Consider the following 22362-nt stretch of genomic DNA (forward strand, 5'->3'; position numbering starts at 1 on the left):
CATTTGAACAGTCTGAAAGACAAGAAAGACTGAAGATAATCAATATACTATGTTAGTTTTTAAAAACTGTAAGTGAAACAGCAGGTTTCAAACTGAAGAATACTGCATTATAACAGATAATTATCTTTATTTTATGGTGTGTTTGTTACAGTGTAATTATATATTTAAGTACTGAGTAATATTAATTAACAACATGTACTTACTACAGGGTTAGGGTAGGATTAGGGTTTGGTTGAGGGTTATTTGCATGCAATTATGCATAATTACTATGGTAAGTACATGCAACATATGTAACAAGGACATTGTAAAATAAAGTGTTACCTTATCTTCCATTTTAAATGTTTATTTCAATTTTGTGTAAAATATCTTATCTGATAACACTTTATTTTAGTGCCGTAGTTACATGTTACTACATGTACTTACAATAGTAATAACAGTAAATTATGCATAATTACAAGTAACTAACCCTAAGCCAAACCCTAACTGTAACTCTATAGTAAGTCCATGTAGTTAATTAATAGTACTCAGTACTTATTTGAGTAATTACAATGTAACTACGACACTGTAAAAAAAAAGTGTAACCTCTTATCTTATAATATTAATTATAATATCTTATTATACTATTAAAGTTTTTATTAATATTTTGAATTGGTTTTTATTTTAGATTTCAATTTCAATTTTATTTTTTATGCTTAACTTAAGTTTTAGTAATTGCAATGTTTTTTTACATTTTTATTATGTTTTAGTATTTTTTATTTAGTTTTATTTTAATTTTATTTAAGTTTTAGTCATTTTATTCCTCCGGTTTTACTTCATTTTCTAATCTTCCTTTAGTTTTTCATGTAATATTGGTTTCATTTCATTACAGTTAACGAAAATGTTTTTAATAGTTTTATAAACTTATTTTATTTCAGTTAGTTGCCAAGACAACATATTTAATTTTAATTTAAAGCTTTCCATCTAATATTTATTTTATTGTATTTCAGTTAATGAAAATGTTAAAGGATTAGTTCACTTTCAAATTAAAATTTCCTGATAATTTACTCACCCCATGTCATCCAAGATGTTCATGTCTTTCTTTCTTCAGTTGAAAAGAAATTAAGGTTTTTGATGAAAACATTCCAGTATTACTGCCCTCCACAGGTCAAAGTTTGAACTAAATTGTCATATACAATATACTAGTGCAAGTATATAACAATTAGTTCAAACTTTGACCTGTGGAGGGCAGTAATACACTTAGCAGTGTCTACACTGCTGGAATTCAAATATAGAAGAAGAAGAGAGCTAGTTCAAGATGAGCATTTATGGTTAAAATTTATATTATTTATTTATTTATTTTTAAGAAAATGAGTGATGGTTTCTCTAGATAAGACTCTTATTCCTCGTCTGGGATCATGTAGAGCTCTTTGAAGCTCAACCATTTGGGCTCCATTGAAGTCCACTATATGGAGAAAAATACTGGAATGTTTTCATCAAAAACCTTAATTTCTTTTCGACTGAAGAAAGAAAGACATGAACATCTTGGATGACATGGGGGTGAGTAAATTATCAGGAAATTTTAATTTTAAAGTGAACTAATCCTTTAACAACCACACTACAAATAGTAGCATCTTTCTTTACTGTAGTAAAATGAAACTTCACATTAAAACACTTTAGCGAAGAAGACTCTCAGCAGGAGCTTCAGGGATGTAAAACAAAGGAAAGAAATAAAGAAAGAAAGAAAGAAAAACAAAACCATCAGAAAAACTGCTTAAGTCAAGCTGTCTGGGAATTTAAAATGGTACATGCACACAGACAAAGCATGATGGGAAGGCAGTAATTGGTCTCAATAGGATGCATGACTGCCTTGAGTTTGTGCCGCTGGAGAAAAACACTGACTCCTTCCGAAACATCCACAGGTACAAACTCACCAATTACGTGAGGCGACGTCTCATTCTCCTCAATCACAATGTGTCGAGCTCCAGCAGGAATATCAAACATCTTCAGCAAGCCTAACAAACAGAGCGAGAGCTCAACAAACAGCACACAGAGGACAGGTCCAGCTCAGAAAAAAACATCAATTCAAGGTTCCGTTTGTTAACATTAGTTACTAACAATGAAAAACACTGTAATATTTTTGATACAAATCAAAAGTTGTATCTTTTAATATTATTTAATGCACCTGAGCTAACATGAACTAACAATGAGCAGCAATTTAAGTAAATAACATTAATAAAGATTAATAAATACTGTAACAAATGTATAGCGCATTATTAGTTCATGCTGGTTAATGCATTAACTTATGTTAACTAATGGGACCTTACTGTAAATTGCTACCATAATATGAAACTCTGATGATGTGAGGCATGTGTGTTTACTAAGACAGTAAATAACTAGATTTAAAAGTTTCTTGACAAACTTTGATGTTGGCTTGATAAAGTTTGAAAGTTTTATAAGCTTTTAAATTTAGTGAAGTGGAAAGAGAAAGACATTGTTAACATGAATTAACATGTTTTAACACATTGCTAGCATGAATTAACATATTTTAGCACACACCTAGTATGAATTAGCATGCTTTGCTAGCATTTTTTAACAGGTTGCTAGAATGAATTAACATGTTTTAGCACATTGTTAGCATTAATTAGCATATTGCAATCATGTTTTAACACATTGCTAGCATGAATTAACATATTTTAGCACACTGCTAATATGAATTAGCATGCTTTGCTAGCATTTTTTAACAGGTTGCTAGCATGAATTAACATGTTTTAGCACACTGTTAGCAAAAATTAGCATTTTGCAAACATGTTTTAACACATTGCTAACATGAATTAACATGTTGCTAGCATGTTTTAACACATTGCTAGCATGAATTAGCATGTTTTAACATGTTGTTAACATGTTTTACCACATTGTTAACCTGATTTAACACTTTGCTTGCATGAATTAACATGTTGCTAGCATGTTTTACCACATTGCTAACATTATGATTTAACCTGTTGGTAACATTTTACCACATTACTAATATGAATTAGCATTTTGCTAGCAAGTTGTAGTACATTGCTACCATGAATTAACACATTGCTAGCATTTGTTTTAACACATTGATAGCATGAATTAGCATGGTAGTAGCATGTTTTACCATGTTGCTAGCATGCAACAGCATGTTGCTAGCATGTTTTAGCACATTGCTAACTTGAATTAGCATGTTAATAGCATTTTTTAACATGTTGATATCATGTTTTACCACATTGTTAACATGATTTATCACTTTGCTAGCATGAATTAACATGTTGTTAACATGAATTAGCATTTTGTTAGGATGATTTAGCATGTTTGCTAACATGTTTTAACATTTTGTTAACATTAATTAATATACATGCTAGCACAAGTTAACATGTTGCTAGCATGATTTAGCATTTTGCTAACATGTTTAACATGCTGTTAACATGAATTAACATGCTGCTAGCATGATTTAACATTTTGTTAGCATTCTTTACCACATTACTAGAATGAATTAACATGTTTGCTAGCATGTTTAACACATTGCTAGCATTAGTTATAATGCTGTTAGCATGATTTAAAATTTTGTTAACATGTAGTCCTAGAATAGTCATTAAGCTTTGGTAGTGACAGACGGCTTAAATCATATTGTACAAAAGTTTTCATCCCCTCAATAAAAGTCTATGGGACTCTTCGTAGTTTAGATCGTCCATTTAACGGAAAACGGATCAGTTAGAAAGATTTAGCACACCGAGTCAGAAGAGTCTCATGCTACCACGAATTAGCACATTGGTAACATGTTTTAACACATTGCTAGCATGAATTAGCATGTTTTGCTAGCATTATTTAGCATATTTTTGCTAACATGTTTAACATGTTGTTAACATGAATGAACATGCTGCTAGCATGATTTAGCATTTTGCTAGTATATTTTACCACATTGCTAGAATGAATTAGCATGTTGATAACATTAACTAGTATGATAGCATTATTTAACATTTTTATAACGTTTTACCATATAACTAGCATTAATTTGCATGTTTTTGCTAACATGTTTTAACAGGTTGCTAGCATGAATTAGCATTTTGCTAATATATTGTTAAAATGAATCAACAAGCTGCTAGATTTGCATGATTTAGCATGTTGTTAGCATTCTTTACCATGTTGCTAGAATGAATTTACATGTTGCTAGAATGTTTTAACACATTGCTAGCATGAATTAGCATGTTGTTAGCATGATTTAGCATTTTTAACATGTTGTTAACATGAATTAACATGCTGCTAGCATGATTTAATATGTTGCAAGCATATTTTATCACATTGCTAGAATTAATTATAATGCTAACAACATGCTAATTCATGCTAGTAATGTGTTAAAACATGCTAGCAACATGCTAATTCATTCAAGCAACGTGGTAACGCATGCTAACAACATGTTAAATAATGTTAGCAGCATACTGATTCATGTTAACATGTTATCAACATGTTAAATCATGCTATCAACCTGTTAAAACGTTAGCAAAAACATGCTAATTCATGCAAATTATATGGTAAAACGTTATTAACATGCTAAATCATGTAGATGATAGCATGATTTAGCATGTTGATAACATGTTTTAATGAATTAGTATGTTAGCATTATTTAACATGTTGCTAGCATGCTTTACCACATTTCAAGCATGAATTAACATGTTTTAGCATGTTGTCCTAGGATAGTCATTAAGCTTTGCTAGTGACAGACGGCTTAAATCGTATTGTACAAAAGTTTTGGCCCCCTCAATGAAAGTCTATGGGACTTTTAGTAGTTTAGATCGTCCGTTTAACGAAAAACAGGCAGATCAGTTAGAAAAGTTTCAGCACACCGAGTCAGAACAGTCTGAAGGTCTGAGAAGAAGAAGAAGCTACGCTGGCTTTATCAAGCCAACATAATTATCAGGTCTTGATGACAGGCTGTCAGGCTCGTCCGTGTTTGTTCAGAGGACGGCAGCGGCTGAATGTTTGAGTTTGTACCTGTCTTCTTCGGGGTTTTGGTGAGCGTGAGTTTGACGGTGCGACAGTGAGAGTTGTCACCCTCACATACGCCGCATTTATCCTCCTGTTTGTACGATCCAACCTCCTTATCGCAGCCGACATTCTGAGAGAGAGACGGAAGGACATATCATTCATATCCCATCATTCCTGATATGGCTGATGGGTGGCAGTATAGGCAGTTTGACAACTCTTATGTTACACAATAATGTGTGTGTATGTGCATGATGTGATTCTCACCAGACACTCTCCTCGAGCGCAGACGCTGAACAGGTCAGTGTAACTGCAGCGTGTCCCATCATGCATCACCTGGTTCATGAAGACGACTTCACCCGTCTCTTTAGAGCGACAGCTCAACTCGCACTTATGGGCCTCTGAAATGCACAAACAGCCATGAAACATCAGCATTTTCCCTCTGACGACACCATAAAAACAGCCCTGTGTTGATGTGCTATAGAAAGATGGGGCAAAAATGATCTCGCCTCTTTACAGACTTACATTACAGTCACTTTTAAATGTAGAGATGAGCTCAAAGCTGCAGATATGAACTAGAGCAGTGGTTCCCAAACTTTTTAGCCTGGAGTACCCCCTGAAGGGATTACCATCCTTCTGCGTACCCCCTCTCTTTCACTTCGACTGCAGTCACACCTTTACCATTAAGGGACAATATTTGCCCCCTAAATTGATTTTCCAGTGCATTTTTTTACCTTTATGAATAACTTTATAAAATAAATAATGTTTTAAATAAAAATGTTCAATAGAGAAATATGCAATGATGGTAAAACCAAGAAAAACGTTTAAATATTAAACTATAACCGCCAGTAGGTGGCAGCAAGTCACTGTTTTTATGAGTGAGTCATTGAATCATTCATTCAGTAACAAAGCAAGTGGCTGTGAATGAATCATTGAATCATTGACTCTAACGATTCTCGAAACAGAGACGTGTGTTGTAGTTCTGCTGTGGTTTTCGTTAGAACTATTATTTCATTGCAAAATAGAGTAAATACTGACAGTGTTTAAAATGTACGTTTTGTTTTTTGACCTGTTGTATAATAATGTCACGTTTGCAGTCATGTGGATATTTGGGAACAATTGCGTTCTCGTTATCATCATTAAATACAAGAACTCACACAAGGTATGTTTTTGTATCGGAGAAAGCTTGAGACTTAAATAGAAATGAATCGATTATTTGTGTCTATATTTGTTCTTCATCTGAATAAGTGATAAATCCCTACTTTTACAAAGGTGCATTGTCGAGAACGACAGTAATTTAGCGCGATTTAAGGCAGCAGACTGCATGCAATCTATCATATGCATGCTACTTGTGTGGATACAGTCATTTTTGACTGCAAACAATCAGGTAATTTGATTAAATGTACTGGATTTACGGCATTTTGGCAGTTAGAAATACATGCTCGGTTTTAATATTACTTTAAGGTAGAATTAAATTAATTACTCAGCATTTTGTTCGCGTACCCCAGTTTGGGAACCACTGAACTAAAAGACACAGAAGTATTTTCAAAGGGTCTGTCTCTGTAATTAAAGCACCGCTGCAAAATAAAAGTGTCTTCTACATGACTACCTAATTACTCTCAAGAGTTTGCATGCTCATGAAATGCAGATGAGAGAAGTACAAAAGAGAGAATTGCATCTCAAGATGAGACGTGACGTCAGCTCAAGATAAAATATGCTATATGTGGATGTATGGAGTGTTTATTTTCCTCGCAGTCTCTTTATTTTCTCTGTCCTGTTTCTGCCAGGAACACTGTGTTCCTGCATCGCACTCGTGTCTGTGGTGAATTCAGCCGTTTTAGGGTCACAGTGAGACTTGAGCTCTTTCTGAGAGATTTAATACACTGGGCATCAGGAGCAGAAACGAACCGGGCAACAAGAGGGAAAAAATTACCCAGCTTTTTAAAAAGAGTGGGAAAAAAAACTTTCCGTTTTTAACATAGTGTTTAAAAATTTGCGGTTGGTAAGATTTTAAATGATTTATTGACGTCTCTTCTTTTATTTTATCAAAAATACAGTAAAATAGTGAAATATTATTACCATTTCAAATAGCTGTTTTGTACAAAAGCTTGAAATAAAAACTAAAAAAGGTAATTTTTTTCCACAAAATGCGAGTTATAAAGTCATAAAGACTTTTTTCTCGCAATTGACTTTTTTCTCACAACTGACTTTTCTTACAATTGTGAGTTTATATTGCGCAATTCTGACTTTGCGCAATTCTATAACTCAAAATTGTGTTTATATCTCACAATTCCGAGAAAAAAGTCAGAATTGCGTGATATAAAGTCAGCAATGCAACTTTATATATCGCAATCGACTTCTTCCTCGGAATTTTGACTTTTTTCTTGCAACTGACTTTTCTTGCAATTGTGAGTTTATATTTCACAATTCTGGGAAAAATCTCGCAATTGCGAGAAAAAAGTCAGAATTGCAACTTTATAACTCGCATTTTGCGGGGGAAAAAAATTAAACTTTATATCTGGCAATTCTGACTTTATAACTCGCTATTCTGACTTTACAACTCGCAATTCTGACTTTACATCTCGCAATTCTGACTTTACATCTCGCAATTCTGACTTTATAACTCGCAATTCTGACTTTACAACTCGCAATTCTGACTTTATAACTCGCAATTCTGACTTTACAACTCGCAATTCTGACTTTATATCACGCAATTCTGATTTTACATCTCACAATTCTGACTTTATATCTCGCAATTCTGACTTTACAACTCGCAATTCTGACTTTACATCTCGCAATTCTGACTTTAAAACTCGCAATTCTGACTTTAAAACTCGCAATTCTGACTTTATATCTCGCAATTCTGACTTTACAACTCGCAATTCTGACTTTATAACTCGCAATTCTGACTTTACAACTCGCAATTCTGACTTTACAACTCGCAATTCTGACTTTACAACTCGCAATTCTGACTTTATAACTCGCAATTCTGACTTTAAAACTCGCAATTCTGACTTTACATCTCGCAATTCTGACTTTATAACTCGCAATTCTGACTTTACAACTTGCAATTCTGACTTTACAACTCGCAATTCTGACTTTACATCTCGCAATTCTGACTTTACATCTCGCAATTCTGACTTTACATCTCACAATTCTGACTTTAAAACTCGCAATTCTGACTTTATATCTCGCAATTCTGACTTTATAACTCGCAATTCTGACTTTACAACTCGCAATTCTGACTTTACAACTCGCAATTCTGACTTTACAACTCGCAATTCTGACTTTACATCTCGCAATTCTGACTTTACATCTCGCAATTCTGACTTTACATCTCGCAATTCTGACTTTATATCTCGCAATTCTGACTTTACATCTCGCAATTCTGACTTTATAACTCGCAATTCTGACTTTACATCTCGCAATTCTGACTTTACATCTCGCAATTCTGACTTTACATCTCGCAATTCTGACTTTAAAACTCGCAATTCTGACTTTATATCTCGCAATTCTGACTTTATAACTCGCAATTCTGACTTTACAACTCGCAATTCTGACTTTATAACTCGCAATTCTGACTTTACAACTCGCAATTCTGACTTTACAACTCGCAATTCTGACTTTATAACTCGCAATTCTGACTTTAAAACTCGCAATTCTGACTTTACATCTCGCAATTCTGACTTTATAACTCGCAATTCTGACTTTACAACTCGCAATTCTGACTTTACAACTCGCAATTCTGACTTTATAACTCGCAATTCTGACTTTACAACTCGCAATTCTGACTTTATAACTCGCAATTCTGACTTTAAAACTCGCAATTCTGACTTTACATCTCGCAATTCTGACTTTATAACTCGCAATTCTGACTTTACAACTCGCAATTCTGACTTTATAACTCGCAATTCTGACTTTATATCTCAATTCTGACTTTATATCTCGCAATTCTGACTTTACAACTCGCAATTCTGACTTTATAACTCGCAATTCTGACTTTACAACTCGCAATTCTGACTTTACAACTCGCAATTCTGACTTTACAACTCACAATTCTGACTTTATATCTCACAAGTGCAAGATTAAATCCTGCATTTGTGAGAAAAATCAGAATTGTGAGATAAAAAGTTGCAATTCCCTTTTTTATTTTTTAAATTAGTGGTGGAAACAAGCTTCCATAGTTTTCTATGTGAATATATAGTAAAATGTAATTTATTCCTGTGATCAAAGCTGAATTTTCAGCATCATTACTCCAGTCTTCAGTGTCACATGATCCTTCAGAAATCATTCTAATATGATGATTTGCTGCTCAAGAAACATTTATGCTTATTATCAATGTTGAAAACAGTTCATATTTTTGTGGAAACTGTGATACATTTTGATTTTCAAGATTTTTTGATGAATAGAAAGTTAAAAAAAACAACATTTATTTGAAACAGAATCTTTTGTAACATTATAAATTTCTTTACTGCCACCTTTGATCAATTTAATGCATCCTTGCTGAATAAAAGTATTAATTTATTAAATAAAAACCTACTGACCCCAAACTTATCAATGTATTTTATAATATTCTGTTCAAATATCAAACAGCTAATACAACTAAATAATAATAATAATAATAACATAATGTGACATAAAAATTAAATGGTTCAAAACCAAGAAACACATTGTGTGTTTTATATGGTTAGAATTTTTTTTTACAAATGCTCCAGAACAGGATTTCCTAAACTGGGGTTTGTGAATTGACGAAAAGCTAATAATTAATTAAAATGTAAAATTAAAATAAATAATTTTAAAATCAAAATAGAACTCTTACCAAAGAATGACTTATTTTTATATTTTAAATATATAAATATATATTATAAAATAATACCAAAATATTAATTTAAACTATTTATAAGATTTTTTTAAAAATAATTTAAAAATTAATTTAATATATTTCAATTATTTTATTTTATTTAATTATTTCAAAAAACGGTTCGGCTGACAAACAATGTTTGGGAATCCCTGCTCCAGAAAATCAATTCCAAGATGCAAATATTAATATCTAAAAGAGAAAGGAAGTGAGACGTGTTTCTCTCACCATCAGGGTGTTCGTACGGCAGCCACGTGTGTTTGACGTTATTGTGGTATTTGTTGCTGCGCTGGACGCACTGCTGCGCTCTGAAGTCCTCGTACGGGCCGGGACAGTCCTCGCTGTTACAGACCTGATAATCGAACGTTGACCCCGGACAATCACGACCTCCATACGCAGGACTGCAGACACAGAGACAGGAGTCAGGGGAAATGAAGCACATCCTCAGAGCGGTTTCATTCACTCACAGGCTCGGTTCGTGAACGCACACAGGGTTGTTGCACTGGCGGCTGCGGGACCGGACGCCTCCTCCGCAGGTACGGGAGCACGAGCCGAACTTTCCCCAGGAGCTCCAGCCTCCGTCGTGACCGTAGGGCTGATGGGACGACCTCCAGATGCAGTGGCCTTTAAAACACCACTGCAACACACACATTAACTAGTATCACTAACCCACGCCTGTACACTATGCTATCATTGTGTCCTAAACCAGGTGCATATCGCTGAAACTCTATTGTAATTGTTAAAATTTCCAAGGATCAGCATTCTCCCCTAAAAGTGATTGGGCAGATCAAACCGTAAGTTGGACAGACTTGAAACTTTGAAGGCTGGTTGTACTCACACCGTGTACTGATGGGGGCGCTATAGTGGTCAAAAGTACGAAATGGCTCATAACTCCTAAACCGGATTCCCTTGTTGTTCATTGTGAAATTTTTAGGTATTTTGGATTTTTTTTGGGAAAAACCTACTTTTGTGGAACCAAACCAGTGCAGCGAGATTCTCTGGAGTCTGCTCGTCAATAACTATTAAAAAAAAGTTGAAATTTCAATTCACGGTCTCTAAGGGGTGCCAAAACATTCAAAGTGGGCGGAGCCACTTTTACTAAAATGGCTATAATTCGTGAACGGAATGAGGTATTTTCACCAAATTTGGAACAAGTGTGTATGGGCTCAATCTTTGGTAATGTGAAAAAGGATGCGGCGACTTGCCACTTGGTGGTGCTATAACAGGAAAAAAACATGTAAATGGCTATAACTTCTTCACCGTTAGTCCGATCGACTTGAAAATTGGCATGCAGTGTCTTTCTCCAAGGTGCCATGATTGTCTACGAGGACATTGACATATCTCAAAAAACATGTCTGTCATCAGCCGATGAAATTTGAGCAGGGTCTGTTTGAGAAATTCAAAAGAAATTGGCCACCTTGGGGCGCCTTTGCATTTTTCACATGTGTAAAGGATTGTGTTTTGCGTAATTTTTGACACACGCCCACGACATTCGTACCACATGGTAGAACTCCTCATTCTGAGAATTTTTGTCTCTAGGACCGCCGCTGTCCATCGAATCGTTCATTAAATATTTGAGATTATTTCAAAAAACAACTAGTCAAATAACTGTCAAATAACTCGATAACTGTTAAAAAAGCTTTATAAACCATAAATTTCCTATGGTAAATTGCCTGTATTGGCCTTAAAATGGTCTTTTCCATCTATGATCGAGATGGTTACAGGCTTGCTAATTAAAACATTATAATTTTTGGGCATGTACTTAAGCCTTAAACACAACAAACATTACATCTACAGTCTTCAGTGATGATTCACACAGAACATTATGAGGAAACGGCAGATGATTCACGCTTATTCTCCAAACCGCACTGCAAAAACTGACTTTATTACTCAGGATTTTTGTCTTGTTTTCCAGTACAAATATTATCTGATGCATTTACTGAATATGCAAAGTTATCGAGTCTTGCTTGCTAAAAAATATATCAAAATGAAGTGAGTTTTTCCTTTGAAATAAGCTTATTTTTCCATTCCAATTGGATTTGTTTTCATTTTGATGATTGTTTTCATTAAATACGACTTACTATCTTCAGTAATTTCGCTTTTCAAATAAATGTCTCTTGATTTAAGAATGTTTAAATATTTATACTGGAAAACAAGACAAAAATTACTTAGAAAATCATTTTTTTGCAGTTACGTAGGACCTGAAATCTCAAAATATAAAACATCTTGCAAAGTGGCAAAAGCAGCAAGTGTTCAATCTGAGCAACTTTGTTTCTAGGACTGCCGCTGTCCATCGAATCGTTCGTTAAATATTGGAGATTATTTCAAAAAACAACTTTGGCGAACTAGTCAAATAACTGTCAAATAACTCGATAACTGTTAAAAAAGCTTTATAAACCATAAATTTCCTATGGTAAATTGCCTGTATTGGCCTTAAAATGGTCTTTTCCATCTATGATCGAGATGGTTACAGGCTTGCTAATTAAAACATTATAATTTTTGGGCATGTACTTAAGCCTTAAACACAACAAACATTACATCTACAGTCTTCAGTGATGATTCACACAGAACATTATGAGGAAACGGCAGATGATTCACGCTTATTCTCCAAACCGCACTGCACAAACTGACTTTATTACTCAGGATTTTTGTCTTGTTTTCCAGTACAAATATTATCTGATGCATTTACTGAATATGCAAAGTTATCGAGTCTTGCTTGCTAAAAAATATATCAAAATGAAGTGAGTTTTTCCTTTGAAATAAGCTTATTTTTCCATTCCAATTGGATTTGTTTTCATTTTGATGATTGTTTTCATTAAATACGACTTACTATCTTCAGTAATTTCGCTTTTCAAATAAATGTCTCTTGATTTAAGAATGTTTAAATATTTATACTGGAAAACAAGACAAAAATTACTTAGAAAATCATTTTTTTGCAGTTACGTAGGACCTGAAATCTCAAAATATAAAACATCTTGCAAAGTGGCAAAAGCAGCAAGTGTTCAATCTGAGCAACTTTGTTTCTAGGACTGCCGCTGTCCATCGAATCGTTCGTTAAATATTGGAGATTATTTCAAAAAACAACTTTGGCGAACTAGTCAAATAACTGTCAAATAACTCGATAACTGTTAAAAAAGCTTTATAAACCATAAATTTCCTATGGTAAATTGCCTGTATTGGCCTTAAAATGGTCTTTTCCATCTATGATCGAGATGGTTACAGGCTTGCTAATTAAAACATTATAATTTTTGGGCATGTACTTAAGCCTTAAACACAACAAACATTACATCTACAGTCTTCAGTGATGATTCACACAGAACATTATGAGGAAACGGCAGATGATTCACGCTTATTCTCCAAACCGCACTGCACAAACTGACTTTATTACTCAGGATTTTTGTCTTGTTTTCCAGTACAAATATTATCTGATGCATTTACTGAATATGCAAAGTTATCGAGTCTTGCTTGCTAAAAAATATATCAAAATGAAGTGAGTTTTTCCTTTGAAATAAGCTTATTTTTCCATTCCAATTGGATTTGTTTTCATTTTGATGATTGTTTTCATTAAATACGACTTACTATCTTCAGTAATTTCGCTTTTCAAATAAATGTCTCTTGATTTAAGAATGTTTAAATATTTATACTGGAAAACAAGACAAAAATTACTTAGAAAATCATTTTTTTGCAGTTACGTAGGACCTGAAATCTCAAAATATAAAACATCTTGCAAAGTGGCAAAAGCAGCAAGTGTTCAATCTGAGCAACTTTGTTTCTAGGACTGCCGCTGTCCATCGAATCGTTCGTTAAATATTGGAGATTATTTCAAAAAACAACTTTGGCGAACTAGTCAAATAACTGTCAAATAACTCGATAACTGTTAAAAAAGCTTTATAAACCATAAATTTCCTATGGTAAATTGCCTGTATTGGCCTTAAAATGGTCTTTTCCATCTATGATCGAGATGGTTACAGGCTTGCTAATTAAAACATTATAATTTTTGGGCATGTACTTAAGCCTTAAACACAACAAACATTACATCTACAGTCTTCAGTGATGATTCACACAGAACATTATGAGGAAACGGCAGATGATTCACGCTTATTCTCCAAACCGCACTGCACAAACTGACTTTATTACTCAGGATTTTTGTCTTGTTTTCCAGTACAAATATTATCTGATGCATTTACTGAATATGCAAAGTTATCGAGTCTTGCTTGCTAAAAAATATATCAAAATGAAGTGAGTTTTTCCTTTGAAATAAGCTTATTTTTCCATTCCAATTGGATTTGTTTTCATTTTGATGATTGTTTTCATTAAATACGACTTACTATCTTCAGTAATTTCGCTTTTCAAATAAATGTCTCTTGATTTAAGAATGTTTAAATATTTATACTGGAAAACAAGACAAAAATTACTTAGAAAATCATTTTTTTGCAGTTACGTAGGACCTGAAATCTCAAAATATAAAACATCTTGCAAAGTGGCAAAAGCAGCAAGTGTTCAATCTGAGCAACTTTGTTTCTAGGACTGCCGCTGTCCATCGAATCGTTCGTTAAATATTGGAGATTATTTCAAAAAACAACTTTGGCGAACTAGTCAAATAACTGTCAAATAACTCGATAACTGTTAAAAAAGCTTTATAAACCATAAATTTCCTATGGTAAATTGCCTGTATTGGCCTTAAAATGGTCTTTTCCATCTATGATCGAGATGGTTACAGGCTTGCTAATTAAAACATTATAATTTTTGGGCATGTACTTAAGCCTTAAACACAACAAACATTACATCTACAGTCTTCAGTGATGATTCACACAGAACATTATGAGGAAACGGCAGATGATTCACGCTTATTCTCCAAACCGCACTGCACAAACTGACTTTATTACTCAGGATTTTTGTCTTGTTTTCCAGTACAAATATTATCTGATGCATTTACTGAATATGCAAAGTTATCGAGTCTTGCTTGCTAAAAAATATATCAAAATGAAGTGAGTTTTTCCTTTGAAATAAGCTTATTTTTCCATTCCAATTGGATTTGTTTTCATTTTGATGATTGTTTTCATTAAATACGACTTACTATCTTCAGTAATTTCGCTTTTCAAATAAATGTCTCTTGATTTAAGAATGTTTAAATATTTATACTGGAAAACAAGACAAAAATTACTTAGAAAATCATTTTTTTGCAGTTACGTAGGACCTGAAATCTCAAAATATAAAACATCTCGCAAAGTGGCAAAAGCAGCAAGTGTTCAATCTGAGCAACTTTGTTTCTAGGACCGCCGCTGTCCATCGAATCTTTCATTAAATATTGGAGATTATTTCAAAAAACAACTTTGGCGAACTAGTCAAGTAACTGTCAAATAACTCGATAACTGTTAAAAAAGCTTTATAAACCATATATTTCCTATGGTAAATTGCCTGTATTGGCCTTAAAATTCCATCTATGATCGAGATGATTACAGGCTTGCTAATTAAAATAATTTTTGGGCATGTACTTAAGCCTTAAAAACTGATTGAATCCCAATATGTAAATATGCAATATGCAAATTGTTTTTTGAATCGAGTTTGTTTTTTAATCTAATGTTTCTTTTTCTATTAAGAGATTAAATACTGTAGAGTTTTGTTCTAAGCAAGAGTGAGTGATTCTCAGAACGTATTAATGAACATGACTGATTTTCTGATGCTCGTGCTCAAGAGATTTAGATAATGATCAGTTTTGTTCTAAGCAAGATTGTGCAACTCTTGAAAAGCATCAGTGAAGATATGATCGGTTGTTTGAAAAGACTTCCAAATGTTGACGTCTCCAAAGCAATGTCAGTTTGTTCTTGAGCCAACTGAATATGTAATCATATTATAATCGTTGTGTGAGAAATATGATATGCCCATTGTGGCATTCAACTGACAAGAAGTCTCACCTTTCCCGGCGCACACTCCGTCCCGTCGACCGGCGGACCCTTCTTGGTCTTACAGAAGTACTGGTTATCAGGATGACTGCACCACAGCTGCTTACACGGGTCATACGTACGGAACTGGAGGAGGAGAGATAGAGCGCTGTCATATTTCATCAAAATGCAATAATGTACAGCTGCTTGAACTTGAGTCTATATTCACAAAATCAGAGCTAAATACTTACAGCGGTGCACATCTTATAACCCACACCGAAATCAAAGCGGCACTGCTCATCCATAGAGTAGTTTATCCCGGGAAGCTCCGTGAGTTTGGGCCATTTCAGCTCGAACGGATCATCCAGAAGACAGTCGTACGAGCTGAAAGAAACACAGCGGTTTGGGGAAGGTTTAATCAATGCATTGCTCAAAAACTAATACAAATTCTGTCTCAATTCACTCTCATGCTGTAGTATTTTCTTCAAAGTTGATTTGCTGCATAATGTTTTAATATTGCATCATCTCCCAAATCCTCTCCTGAGATGCACAGAGGATAACTGCAGATATGAAGATCAGATTCTTACTGGATGTATCGATTGAGCTCCTGTTTGCTGCAGCGGGACCAGTGGTATCGGTGAAACGCGGCCTGGACGAGCGGAGCCATGATGCTGCCCATACTGGTCTCGTCTGAGCAGCGGTTCCCCTGACCGTCATGCTCCATACCCAGCCTGAAACATTCAACATAACCATCAAAATACTGCTCAATATAATCACGCAGAATGTCCGGTAAGATTCGTTTCAATGAATCAGTTCATTCCGACTCACTGATTCTATCAAATCTTTGTTTGCAGTAAAATATATTTACACTAATAATGCTGTTCATTATTATGTTTTATTAGCTGAATTTAGGTCTCTTTTCATTCAGTATCCCGATTCAATTAGAAATGTGGAAGATAAATGCTTGGCAAACTGTGTTTATGTTCACGCAGCTTCTCACCACTGCTGTTGAACACATTTCTGCGTGTCGAGTCACGAGCGAGACACACTGTTCTGTCTGGATTCTGCTGACATCATGAATTGTGATGTGAAACAAGAGCTTCCAGGCAGGTCATGTGACTGCTGTCAGTGTTTATAGAGACACAACAAACATTACATCTACAGTCTTCAGTGATGATTCACACAGAACATTATGAGGAAATGGCAGATGATTCACGCTTATTCTCCAAACCGCACTGCAAAAACTGACTTTATTACTCAGGATTTTTGTCTTGTTTTCCAGTACAAATATTATCTGATGCATTTACTGAATATGCAAAGTTATCGAGTCTTGCTTGCTAAAAAATATATCAAAATGAAGTGAGTTTATGCTTATGAACAAATATCTGTCAGTGGGGTCAGAAAAATAACCTTGTTTTTGCTTTGAAATAAGTTTATTTTTCCGATCCAAATATGGATCATATGGGCAAATGTCTCTTGATTTAAGAATGTTTAGATATTTATACTGGAAAACAAGACAAAAATTGCTTAGAAAACATTTTTTTTGCAGTTACATAGGACCTGAAATGTGAAAACATAAAACATCTTGCAAAGTGGCAAAAGCAGCAAGAGTTTATCATGTCCTACAGGGGACGCTATTGAGCAGCCAAGATAAGTTCATACTTATAGTTGTAATTATGATGTGCATCCAACTCATTTTAGTCATAATACAATGGTCACGCTGAGCAATTTCATATTTTTACATACTTTCATGCACATTAGGCACATAATAGATGCTTTATATATTTATCATAAACTGGCTGAACAGGTGGCTTTTTCCTGGCAGCGCTTTGTTGCTGTTTTTTATGAACATCAGACAAAATGCATGCAAACTAATTAGTGCAGGCAATAATAGCGGCCGACACTAATTTTCTTGTTGAATGACACGCCTTCAACTCATGGCATCTCAGAGCCTTCCTGCTAATTACAACAACACCGTTTATGTGCGCTCATCTCGTAAACATGATCATTGTAGAAAAGACTGCAAAAATGACTGGAAATTCATGCCAACTGGCTGTGCTTTACTGATATGATATTGCATGCAGTAGCAGAGAACTAATGAACTAATGAAATACTAATAACTGATTATGTTGTTTGTTGTCAATGTTTGCTTTTTCCTGTCAGCTTTTTGTTTTTCTATGTATTTTTTTTTTTTGCATAGTAAAATAAAACCTGCTCTAGTTTGCCTTTTTTGCCAAATAATTCTGTAATTAATATATATATATATATATATATATATATTATAATTATTATTTTATATATATGTATTATATTTTATTCTTTTTTTATTTATATATTTTGTCAGATAAATAACTCAATAAAGGTTTTTACTGTTGTACTCTTTCTTCTTAAAAATAAATAAATAAATAAATATACATATATATATATATATATATATATATATATATATATATATATAATTCTAAAATAATATAAAAATTGAGTTCATTAAAAACAAACATCACTTTCGGCCACCACTGTACACACAGCTGTTGAGTTTGAAAGGCAGATGTAAACTCACACGTGTCCGGTTTCGTGCGCCACCACAAAGGCCGAGGAAAAGCCATCTTCGTGGTTCAGTGTGCAGCTCCGCAGCGGGTGGCACATGCCCGTTACCGGGGCGTAACCTGGGCGACAGAGATCAAAGGGAAAAGATGATGAACTGGAATGCGGGACATTCTAGAAGTCAGATCTGTTCCATTTGGAACATCTAAGATTCCTTCTGTTCAAAGAGCCACTGGGTCACAGTCAAATCAGACACATTTAAACACACACACACGTGGACTCCAAACTTTTCCAAACATCACTTCATGGTTCCTGCCTTCATTTAAGTACAATTCTGAACTTAAAATATGATTATTCAAAAAAGAACCATTCTCTGTTTTTCTTGTTTCAAAATCAAGTGAGCTGTCGGATAAGCAGGATTTTAAGGCATATTTGAAAGCTGCTCGAAAAGATGTCAAGGTGCCTTCAAAGTGAACGTCTTTAGCAAGAAGGCAATCCTAGAATGCACTGAGACAAAAAGCTGAGCAATGTTGTAATCACACACTACTGTTACAAAAGTTTGGGGTTGGACTCTTCTGCTCACCAAAGTGGCATTTATTTGATAAAAAAATACATAAAAAAATGTAAAAATAGTAAAATATTATTACAATTTAAAACAGCTTTTTTCCATGAGAATATATTGTAAACTGTAATTTATTTCTTTGATCAAAGCTGAATTTTCAGCATCATTACTCCAGTCTTCAGTGTCACATGATCCTTCAGAAATCATTCTAATATGCTGATTTGCTGCTCAAGAAACATTTATGATTATCAACAATGAAAACAGTTGTGCTGCTTCATATTTCTGTGGAAACTGTGAGACATGATGAGCAATTTTTTATTTCTCATTTTCACTCATGTTAGGCAGAAAATGTCAACCATTCTCATGCTTCATGAACTTTTCCTTGCAGTGCTTTATCACTATTCTTTATAAAGAGCATCAAAATCCATGCAAACTAATTTTGTATGCATTATGTATAGTTTTGCTTATGTTGTTGTTTTAAAGCAAAGCCGCATTATATCTGAATATGTCTGAAAAAAGCCATCATGCTGATAAATGAGAAATTCCTCAAACATTGTGATGTGTTTCTATGAGGGAAAATCTACAGAGCCCTGCATATGACACGCAGGAAAAAAAAAGTAAATCGATTTACTAATTTGTTCCCTCGGTTTGCTAAATCGTGCAGAACATTTACTATTTTGTTCCCTTGATTTGCTAAATTGCGTGAACAATTTACTATTTTCGTTCCCTCGATTTGCTAAATCGCGCAGACAATTTACTATTTAGTTCCCTCGATTTGCTAAATTGTGTGGACAATTTACTATTTCGTTCCCTCGATTTGCTAAATTGCATGGACAATTTACTATTTAGTTCCCTCGATTTGCTAAATTGCATGGACAATTTACTATTTCGTTCCCTCGATTTGCTAAATTGTGTGGACAATTTACTATTTCGTTCCCTCGATTTGCTAAATTGCGTGGACAATTTACTATTTCGTTCCCTCGATTTGCTAAATTGCATGGACAATTTACTATTTTCGTTCCCTCGATTTGCTAAATCGCGCAGACAATTTACTATTTAGTTCCCTCGATTTGCTAAATTGCATGGACAATTTACTATTTCGTTCCCTCGATTTGCTAAATTGTGTGGACAATTTACTATTTCGTTCCCTCGATTTGCTAAATTGCGTGGACAATTTACTATTTCGTTCCCTCGATTTGCTAAATTGCATGGACAATTTACTATTTCGTTCCCTCGATTTGCTAAATTGCGTGGACAATTTACTATTTCGTTCCCTCGATTTGCTAAATTGCATGGACAATTTACTATTTCGTTCCCTCGATTTGCTAAATTGCATGGACAATTTACTATTTTCGTTCCCTCGATTTGCTAAATCGCGCAGACAATTTACTATTTCATTCCCTTGATTTGCTCAATTGTGTGGACAATTTACTATTTCGTTCCCTCGATTTGCTAAATTGCATGGACAATTTACTATTTAGTTCCCTCGATTTGCTAAATTGCATGGACAATTTACTATTTCGTTCCCTCGATTTGCTAAATTGTGTGGACAATTTACTATTTCGTTCCCTCGATTTGCTAAATTGCGTGGACAATTTACTATTTCGTTCCCTCGATTTGCTAAATTGCATGGACAATTTACTATTTCGTTCCCTCGATTTGCTAAATTGCGTGGACAATTTACTATTTCGTTCCCTCGATTTGCTAAATTGCGTGGACAATTTACTATTTCGTTCCCTCGATTTGCTAAATTGCGTGAACAATTTACTATTTCGTTCCCTCGATTTGCTAAATTGCGTGGACAATTTACTATTTCGTTCCCTCGATTTGCTAAATTGCGTGAACAATTTACTATTTCGTTCCCTCGATTTGCTAAATTGCGTGGACAATTTACTATTTCGTTCCCTCGATTTGCTAAATTGTGCGCACAATTTACTATTTCGTTCCCTCGATTTGCTAAATTGCATGGACAATTTACTATTTCGTTCCCTCGATTTGCTAAATTGTGCGCACAATTTACTATTTCGTTCCCTCGATTTGCTAAATTGTGTGGACAATTTACTATTTCGTTCCCTCGATTTGCTAAATTGTGCGCACAATTTACTATTTCGTTCCCTCGATTTGCTAAATTGTGTGGACAATTTACTATTTCGTTCCCTCGATTTGCTAAATTGCATGGACAATTTACTATTTCGTTCCCTCGATTTGCTAAATTGCATGGACAATTTACTATTTCGTTCCCTCGATTTGCTAAATTGCGTGGACAATTTACTATTTCGTTCCCTCGATTTGCTAAATTGCGTGGACAATTTACTATTTCGTTCCCTCGATTTGCTAAATTGTGCGCACAATTTACTATTTCGTTCCCTCGATTTGCTAAATTGTGTGGACAATTTACTATTTCGTTCCCTCAATTTGCTAAATTGTGTGGACAATTTACTATTTCGTTCCCTCGATTTGCTAAATTGTGCGCACAATTTACTATTTCATTCCCTCGATTTGCTAAATTGTGCGCACAATTTACTATTTTTGCTTCCTTGATTAGTTAAATTGCGTGGACAATTTAATATTTTGTCCCCTCGATTTGCCATATCGCGCAGACAATTTACTATTTCGTTCCCTCGATTTGCTAAATTGTGCGCACAATTTACTATTTTCGCTTCCTTGATTAGTTAAATTGCGTGGACAATTTACTATTTCGTTCCCTCGATTTGCTAAATTGTGCGCACAATTTACTATTTTCGCTTCCTTGATTAGTTAAATTGCGTGGACAATTTACTATTTTGTTTCCTCGATTTGCTAAACCGTGCAGACAATTTACTATTTTGTTTCCTCGATTTGCTAAACCGTGCAGACAATTTACTATTTTGTTTCCTCGATTTGCTAAATCACGCAGACAATTTACTATTTCGTTCCCTCGATTTGCTAAATTGTGCGCACAATTTACTATTTTCGCTTCCTTGATTAGTTAAATTGCGTGGACAATTTACTATTTTGTTCCCTTGATTTGCTAAACCGTGCAGACAATTTACTAGTTTGTTTCCTCGATTTGCTAAATCACGCAGACAATTTACTATTTCGTTCCCTTGATTTGCTAAATTGTGCACACAATTTACTATTTTATTCCCTCGATTTGCTAAATCACGCAGACAATTTACTATTTTAGTTCCCTCGATTTGCTAAAACGCTCGGACAATTTACTAATTCGTTCCCTTGATTTACTAAATTGTGCACACGATTTACCATTTCGTTCGCTCGATTTGCTAAATCGCGCAGACAATTTACTATTTCGTTTCCTCGGTTTGCTAAATCGTGCGGACAATTAGCCTACTATACTTTCCTGCATGTCATGTGCAGGGCTCCGTATTAATCAGAAGCTGAAGAAGCTTTTTTGAATATTAGCACTGGTGCAATTTCTGATACAAACTTCTAGAAGTCATATGCCTGCGTGTGCAATTTAGTTCAGATTCTACACAAGTTTACACAAGTTTTACACCATGTCCTAATCAGCCATGAGTGATTTTGTTTTCTGT

The 22362-nt window shown here is 34.4% G+C and overlaps 1 protein-coding gene across 2 annotated transcripts in view; it reads right to left on the bottom strand.

Moving 5' to 3' along the window:
- LOC125255497 (A disintegrin and metalloproteinase with thrombospondin motifs 14) overlaps positions 1–22362 on the bottom strand; it is an 89902-nt gene that overhangs the window by 9657 nt on the left and 57883 nt on the right. For both annotated transcript variants that reach the window (XM_048170793.1, XM_048170792.1), the window contains exons 7-15: positions 18284–18389; positions 16311–16454; positions 15975–16107; positions 15757–15870; positions 10330–10478; positions 10070–10242; positions 5251–5384; positions 4993–5116; positions 1911–1991 (exon numbers count right to left, since the gene is read on the bottom strand). In XM_048170793.1, the coding sequence (XP_048026750.1) occupies positions 1911–1991; positions 4993–5116; positions 5251–5384; positions 10070–10242; positions 10330–10478; positions 15757–15870; positions 15975–16107; positions 16311–16454; positions 18284–18389 (1158 nt within the window). The remainder of the gene's footprint in view (positions 1–1910; positions 1992–4992; positions 5117–5250; positions 5385–10069; positions 10243–10329; positions 10479–15756; positions 15871–15974; positions 16108–16310; positions 16455–18283; positions 18390–22362) is intronic.

The sequence above is a fragment of the Megalobrama amblycephala genome, linkage group LG20 (assembly GCF_018812025.1).
Source record: "Megalobrama amblycephala isolate DHTTF-2021 linkage group LG20, ASM1881202v1, whole genome shotgun sequence".
In the NCBI taxonomy this organism is placed as follows: domain Eukaryota; kingdom Metazoa; phylum Chordata; class Actinopteri; order Cypriniformes; family Xenocyprididae; genus Megalobrama; species Megalobrama amblycephala.